This window comes from Parus major, chromosome 28 (genome assembly GCF_001522545.3).
Source record: "Parus major isolate Abel chromosome 28, Parus_major1.1, whole genome shotgun sequence".
Classification (NCBI taxonomy): domain Eukaryota; kingdom Metazoa; phylum Chordata; class Aves; order Passeriformes; family Paridae; genus Parus; species Parus major.
In genome coordinates this window covers 2081186-2088502 of record NC_031797.1, presented here as the reverse complement: position 1 = coordinate 2088502, position 7317 = coordinate 2081186, and the positions used below count along the sequence as shown (strand labels likewise).

At 57.9% G+C, this 7317-nt stretch overlaps 1 protein-coding gene and 1 long non-coding RNA gene across 2 annotated transcripts in view; one reads left to right on the top strand and one right to left on the bottom strand.

Moving 5' to 3' along the window:
* The first annotated feature begins 1665 nt into the window (after positions 1 to 1665).
* Positions 1666 to 7317, top strand: part of LOC107215347 — a 15792-nt gene continuing 10140 nt past the window's right edge. The window contains exon 1 of the long non-coding RNA XR_004500377.1: positions 1666 to 1883. This is a non-coding gene — a long non-coding RNA (uncharacterized LOC107215347). The remainder of the gene's footprint in view (positions 1884 to 7317) is intronic.
* ACER1 (alkaline ceramidase 1) overlaps positions 2766 to 7317 on the bottom strand; it is an 11117-nt gene continuing 6565 nt past the window's right edge. Inside the window, exons 2-6 of the mRNA XM_033520203.1 lie at positions 6440 to 6554; positions 5967 to 6105; positions 4828 to 4965; positions 4041 to 4178; positions 2766 to 3381 (exon numbers count right to left, since the gene is read on the bottom strand). Coding sequence (XP_033376094.1) covers positions 3213 to 3381; positions 4041 to 4178; positions 4828 to 4965; positions 5967 to 6105; positions 6440 to 6554 — 699 coding nt within the window. The 3' untranslated portion in view covers positions 2766 to 3212. The remainder of the gene's footprint in view (positions 3382 to 4040; positions 4179 to 4827; positions 4966 to 5966; positions 6106 to 6439; positions 6555 to 7317) is intronic.

The window sequence follows — 7317 nt, the reverse complement described above, 5'->3', positions numbered from 1 at the left end:
TGTGGCCGGTCCCAGCCGGGCCCCCTGAGCACGGGGATTTTGGGTTTCCTCCTGCCCTGCCTGCTGTTCTGTGCTGAGCTGGTGTCACACCCGTCACACCCACAGGGCCGGGGCACAGGGAACCCTCACAACTCCCCAGGGTGTGGAGAAGGGGCCACTGCAGCCTCTCACCCCCCGAGGAGTTCCCCGTTCACTGTTCTGGCCATCTCTCCGTCCCCCTGGCAGTTTTTAGGGGTGTTTGTCAGCTCTGCCGCACAGACTGCAGCCGTGGCTCCCCGGCAGGAAGGACAGAGCATCCCCAGCAGCTCAAGGACATTTTGGAGGTGCAAACCCAGCCTCACATAGCCCTGTACAGCCCTGGGGATGCCCAGACCACCGTCACAGGCTGCTTTTGGGGCTGCTTTGCTTTCTCAGGCTGCAGCCCTGCTCGATGCAGGAGGCCCAGCCTCGGGCACTGCCGCCCTTTTAAAGCTGCTTTGTGGGTTTCTTTTCTTTTCTCTCCTTTTTTTTTCTTCTTTTCCCCAGGTTCCCAGGGCTGGGGATTCAGCTTCTGGCCTCATCCAGAAATCCCCGAGGGTTTCAGATCCCCACGAGGCCTCTCAATGTCTTGATCTGCTTGAATAGGCATTTTTAACGCGGCCCCGGCTGTCATCGGGGCCTGTTACAGTCACTCAACTGCAGCAACATTGTTCTCCCGGCAGCAGCGCCGGGGACACCTCCCTTATTTCCATACTGCACGGGGGGATTTGGCCACTGGGCCGAGCATCCCACCGGGGCTCGCTGGCCGGAGGTGGCCAATTAGCCCCGCTCGCCCCCAGCCCAGCCCTTCATCCCCCCGGCCGCTCCCAGCATCTCCAGCCCGCGGGGCTGCTGGCGCCTGTCCATCTCGGCGGGTCCTGCCGGAGGTGAAGGTGACCCCCTTTTCCTGTGCCAGGGGCTCCCTGGCAACGCCGCCTTTTCTTTGGAAGCGGCCTCCTCCACCCCCTGACGGGGCTCGGGGCTGTGAAAGCCCCGCTGCACTTTTGAACTTGCTGCCGGCGCGTTCAGTGGCTGCGCGGGGCAGCGGCGGCGGCGGGGCCGGGCCCAGCGGGGACCCGGTGCAATTGCCCAGAAGTTATTAATAGGCTGGGGAAGAATGTGATGGGCCGGGGGAAAGGGTGAGGAGGGGGGAGAGAGGCAGAGAGGGTCAGCGAAAGGGAGACGGGGTGATGAGGGGAGAGGTGGGAGCGGTGGCACGCAGGGGAGACAAAGAGATGGGCACCAGGACGGGCAGACAGGGCCGTGCACAGGCTGGAGATGCGAGTTCCCGGTGCCCTGCACCTCGTGCAGGTGTCTGAGGAGTGGCAGTGCTGGAGGAGAGGTGTCTGACCCCAGTGCTGGGGGATGGAGAGAACAGAGAGGCCAGGCCTGGGAGTCAGTGCAGGGCAAGGCATCCCTCTCCCAGGATGAAATATTGCTGGGGTTCATGAGCCAAATTTGCCATCTAGTGGCCCAGGGGACTATTGCAAAGGAAGCCACGAGGCAGCCGCGGCCGTGGGAGAAGGCACTGCCGGTCACCTTCTCCGCAGAGATAAAATCCAGCGTGCTCCTGCTGTGGCTTTACTCACAGGGGCCCAAAAATGGTCAATGGAGTGACATTACCTTTGTGTGGCTGCGATGCAGGGAGCCATCCTCAGCCACCTGCCAGGCTTGGTGCTCACCGGTGACAGTCCCTGCAGGCTGCACCAGGACCCAGACCCACCACAAGGCTCAGCTTGTCACTGTGAGCAGCAAGGTTTAGGGAACAGGAGAGCGTCCTATGACTGCGAGAGCAACAGTGGGGACAACCAAGAAAGCACATCACTCTTTCTCTTGAGGCTCTACACCTCTTTGTTCCTGCAAAGGTAATGACGTTTTTATCTAATGTCTTAAAATCACAGAATCCCAGAATAACTTGAGCTGGAAAGGATCCCCAGGGATGATCAGTGCAGCCCCTGGCCCTGCCCAGACCCCCCAACAAGCCCACCCTGAGCATCCCTGAGAGTGCTGTCCAAACGCTCCTGGAGCTCTGGCAGCCTTGGGGCCGGGCCCATTCCCTGGGGAGCCTGGGCAGTGCCAGCAGCCTCGGGGGGAAGAACCTTGCCCTGAGATCCATCCCAAGCCCTGGCACAGCTCCGGCCCTTCCTGGGCTCCTGTCCCTGTCCCAGAGCAGAGCTCAGCCCCTGCCCCTCCGCCTCCCCTCGGGAGGAGCTGCAGCCCCCGAGGAGCCTCCCCTCAGTCTCCTCTGCTCCAGCTGAACGAGCCAAGTGCCCTCAGCTGCTCCTCAGAGCCTTCCCCAGCTCCGTGTCCCTCCTCTGGACACTCTCCAACAGCTTTGGATCCTCCTGATCTTGTGGTGCCCCAAGTGCCCCCAGCACTGGAGGTGAGGCTGCCCCAGTGCAGAGCAGAGCGGGACAATCCCCTCATTCAGCCAGCTTTGACCATCCTGTCTCCTTACCTCATCCTGCCCTCAGACAACCCTTCCAGAAAGTCACCTTTGTGGCCTTTGGAGATTCAGAGCTGGGGAGGAACAAAGACCACTGGGGTTTGAGGAAGGGGAAGAGCCTGGGGTAGGGCACCTCAGGACCTGGGCCAGCAGAGCCTCTTTTGGGCTGTCACCCAGGATTTCTCTTTATAAACAGCTCTCCCTGGGTCAGAGAGAGCTTTGGCCACCCTGTCTATGGCAGTGACTGGCAGATGAGAGGATGTGGTGCAATCAGAGAAAAAAAGAAGGGCTTCAGTATAAGTCAGTGTCCACAGCTTTAATGCACAGCTCTCCTGAGTAAGACCACATAAATCAATAAATAGAGTTAATAATAATAATTAGAGCAGCCCCAACAAACCCAGCTGTCACCAGTTTGGCTTCAGTGTTCTCCGCAGTCCCCTTGTCAGCAAGGGGTGCTGGTGCTTGACTAACACAGAGGACACAGAAGCAGCACCGTGTCCCTCCCCTCCTCGTGGGGATCTGCGGGAGGAAATCTCCAGCTCCCTGAACACCAGCCTGGGCAGAGCCTTCCGAGGCACCTGTGGGCTCCCACCTTGCTTCATGCCCAGCATCATGAGGCCTCAGCTGCTCCCTGCCCACTCTGCTACCACTCTGCCCCTGCCTGAGGAACAGGAGGAACACAACTGAGATGTTCCCCATGTGAGCATCACACACCCCACGCCCCAGGGAGGCCTGAGGGCACCCAGCTCTAGCACTGCTTGTGGGGTTCCTCCAGGGTGACGTAGGGCACCACAACAGGCCATGAGTCGCTGGGCCAGTATTCCAGCTTTGGCTTGAACGAGGGCATCTCGTAGCTGACGTCAAAGTAGATGACCAGTGGGCAGCAGTACAGCAGGGACAGGGCTATCAGCACGTGCCTGCCAAAGAAACCAAAATTGTGTGTTGGACAGAGGGATCTTTGCCTGCTGGCATGGTCACCCCGAGGCTGCAGCCCCCAAAGGTCCCAGGAGAGCTGCAGGGAGTGTGGGTCCTGCACGGTTTGTGCCTACAGGGAAATCCTGGCAGAGCTCTGTGAGCTGGGCCAGGGACAATTCCTGGTGTAGAGGGGCTGGGATGACACAGGGGACTCATTCCAACTATTCCCCATTTCCTGGCTGCATTGTCTGTCCCTGGCTGGATGGATCTGAGTGTGCAGCACTTGCAGCCCTACCTGGGCAGGCACTGAAGTGTCAGCTCCAAACAAAGCCCTCCCTTTCAGTTTGGCTGCTAAAATAACAACAGGGATGTTGCACTTCACATGGCACCCCAGGAGCAGCCAGAGCCCTTTGAGAGCCAGCTGCCCACCTGGAAGGGCTTCTGGAACTATTTTACTTGCAAAACAGTGCTTGTCTGGTGTGGAGGAGAGCGACATTAAAGAGTGGTTAGGGCTGAATGCTGGGGCTGAGTGAGGAGACAAGTGACAGGGGAGGGGGAGAAGGTGGAGAAATAATGCAGCTGTTTCACCTTGGCCGCTGTTTCTCTGCTGTGGACCTTTCAGCCCAGGAAACGTTTGGGCTGGGGTTCCTGGAGCCCTTACCAGAAGCTGTGGAAGTAGGGGAAGTTGATGGCCTGCCAGAGCCAGCAGAGCCACCGGTCACTGATCCAGCTGGTGATGGCCAGTGCCCACCACATGACCATGACCGCGGCCATCCGGTGAACCCGCTTGTCATTGCACCTGGAAGACACAGCGAGGGACAGGGAGCAGAGTAATCGTGTTGGAAGGAAAGGGAGTTTTAAAGAGGGCTGGCTCCTGCCTGCACTGGCAGCAGTGTAAACCCCAGCAAGCTCCTTCTGGAGAGTGTTCCTCAGAATTCCACAGGAACTGGAGAAGTGTGGCTCTGGGGAGAGGATTTCTGACTTTCTGAGTGTGAGGATGATGCTGGGAGATGCCAAAGCACTCCTGTCTTTCTCTCCAGACACCCAGCCCCACATTAGCTCCCAAATGCCCCACAAAAGGGAAGGAGCTGCAGAGATGGCAGCCGAGGGGGAGAATCACGGGCTCATAGAACTGTAAGGGTTGGAAAAGATCATCATGTCCAACCATTAACCCAGCACCACCAACCATGTCAGCACAAAACCCTGTCTCAAGTGCCACATCCACAGGGTTTTTGAAAATTTCCAGGAATGATGACTCCACCACTGTCCCATGGGTTGTCCCCATTCTGGGCCAGGTGCTCTTCTTGTGCCCCCTGCCCACAGTCCTGCCTGGGCTTCTGCCTGCTCCCTCCCCAGTACACCTGGAGAAGACTTGGGCTCAATTCACTGCTGAGGACACAATCCCTGCCCAGCAGGAGCTGCAGGGAACCCCTGAGCCCCCTCCTTACTTCTTGAGCTCCCTCCAGGTGAGGTACAGCAGGTGGAAGGCGATGCAGTTGAGCGCGTAGGCATTGAGGGTCGGCTTGATGAAGGACATGAAGGTGCTGATCACGGTGGTGATACCAGTCAGCCAGAAGAAATGCCTCCTGAAGGGAATTGGGAGTGTCAGTGCCCCAGGGCTCACAGGAGGGTAAGGATGGGAAAGGTCCTGTTCCTGTCCTGAGAGGGGAAACGCTTTTCCAGCACCTCCTGTCTGTCTGTCTGTCCGTGGCTGACTTCAGTGGCTGTGGGGCCCTGGCAGGAAAGCTGAGGGAGCAGCCCCTCGGTGGGTCTGGGACAGCCCAGGAGGCAACTCCTGCACTTCCATGGTGCTGCAGGGATGAGGCAAAGGCAGGGAGCTCTGCACAGGGAGGGGCTGCCAGGCAGGGCTGTGCAAACACCCGTTTGGGCTCCCTGAGCAACAATAGGGCTCAGAGGGGTCTTTCACATGCAAATCCCTTCCCAAGTCCCTTTCCTCTCCCCCAGCCGCGTCTCCACGGTGAACTCCTGGTGACCTCCTGTTCGGCATGGGAAGAGCAGACTTGGAGCAGGTCTTTGCAAGGAACTGGGCTGGCTCAGAGGGCTCAGCCAGGAGGAGACATCCTCTGAGTAAAACCCTGCTGGGTTCCCATTTCTGCTGGTTCATGCCCTCCCAGTGGCCTCATCCTTTCTGCTGGGCTCCTCCAGCCCAGCCAGCCCTCCTCAAAATGAGGGCTGTAACCATCTTGTCCTATGGGAACCCCCCCTCAGCCTTGAGGGAAAGCTCTCTGTGGATGACAGAGGATGCTGGAATAGATTGACAGTGTGAGTAATTGAATGTTAATGTTCAGGAACGTTTCATTTCCTAACTAATTTTGAAATTCTCCATGCAAAGTTTCCTCTGCAGTAACACAAACACAAACAGCTCCAGCTGAGAGGAGCCCAGCACAGGAGGGTTTTGACTTTTCCTCTGTCAGTGCCAAAAGATGAAGGGCCTGGTCCTAAAGCCCTTCAGTGACCTCAGAGCTGACCCCTTGCAGGGGAACTGGGGGATCTGTGGGTCACTACACCTCAGTGTCAGTGTCCATCCCTCCCCTCAGAGCCTGCCCCGTGTCCCTCGGGGTCATACCTGGTCTTGATGCACTTGGGGAAGTAAGCCTGGGGGTACCAGAAGGAGTAAGCCACAGCCAGCGTCCAGAGGATGGAGAGCTCATCCAAGAGCTGTCCCACGTAGCTCAGGGTCATGTGGAAGTACATGGAGAAGACACCTGCAAGGAGCAAGGGCATCTTGAGATGACAAAGCTCCACCCTCCCACAAGCCCTGGGAGGTTCTTGGGGGCCGTTCCTGAAGATACACCATTCCTGAAGAGCACGGATTTTGGTGTTCAAGGGGGCTGGACTGAGTCAATCCAGTCACACCAAGGGGAACTACAGGGCTGGAAGCTGCATATCCACAGCTGGCAGGAACCGTGGGCTGCAGGCTTCAGACACACCTGGCTGCTTGGTTACACAGCCGAGTTTTCTGGCTACTGAGACCCTCCAAAAATCTCATGTTTGGCAGTCTGGCAACCTGTCTGATCTTCCCACAACCCTGGCACCCACCTACGAGGATGAGCAGCCCTGAGACAAAGTAGAGGGGCACAGCCTTCTTCTGGCAGTACTGCCGGTTCAGGTACAGCAGTGCAGGAGACAGCATGAAGAAGCTGACATTGCTGATCTGAAAAACAAGAGGAACACTCAGCTCCTGGGCAAGCCCCATCCCACCACGTGCCTCAGTATCTCTGTGTGTGAGGAGGATCCTGACATCCAGCAGAGGATCCATCGTGCTGAAGCAGGGGTTGCTCTTGGCACAGGGAGAGGGCAGAGGTGTTTCTCCAGAAGCCAGGCTGGAACTGGAAGGGCAGCTCTTGCTGTGGCAGCAGTGGCTGCAGACACCTCTGCCCTCCCTCTGGGGCCAGCAAACCCAGCGTGAGGTGCTGTGTCCCTTTTGGGTGATGCTGGTTTATCTTCAGTTGGTTTATCTTCTGTTGCCTGGTGTCTCCAAGCAACTCCTGTTTGCAGCCATCTCCCTCTCATGTCAAGCCAGACCCTCCAGGAGCTGCCTGGATTGCTCCTGACCCTTCCAGGCAGCAGTGGTTCCCCTGTGAGGGGTTGGAAAGGTGTGAGGAGTTGGGCCAGCACAGCAAGCCACGGTCAGCAAAACGTCTGAGCTGGGAATGGGTGTGGTGGGGAGCAGCAGGATGAGCAGGACATCGGAAGGTGGGAACAGGCAGGACTGAGGTGACATCCTGTGGTGCCAGGTGTGAAGCCACCTGGCCTGGGGAGAGGAGGAGGTGTTCTGGACACTGGTAATTACATGAGGTCATAAACCTCCTCTAAACACATCTGGCAAATGAACACAGAGGAGTGATTCTGCTCTGGTTTCCAGCTCTGCAAAATTCCTTTGATGGACTTTGGTTAGTCTGGGGAGCTGGGGATGG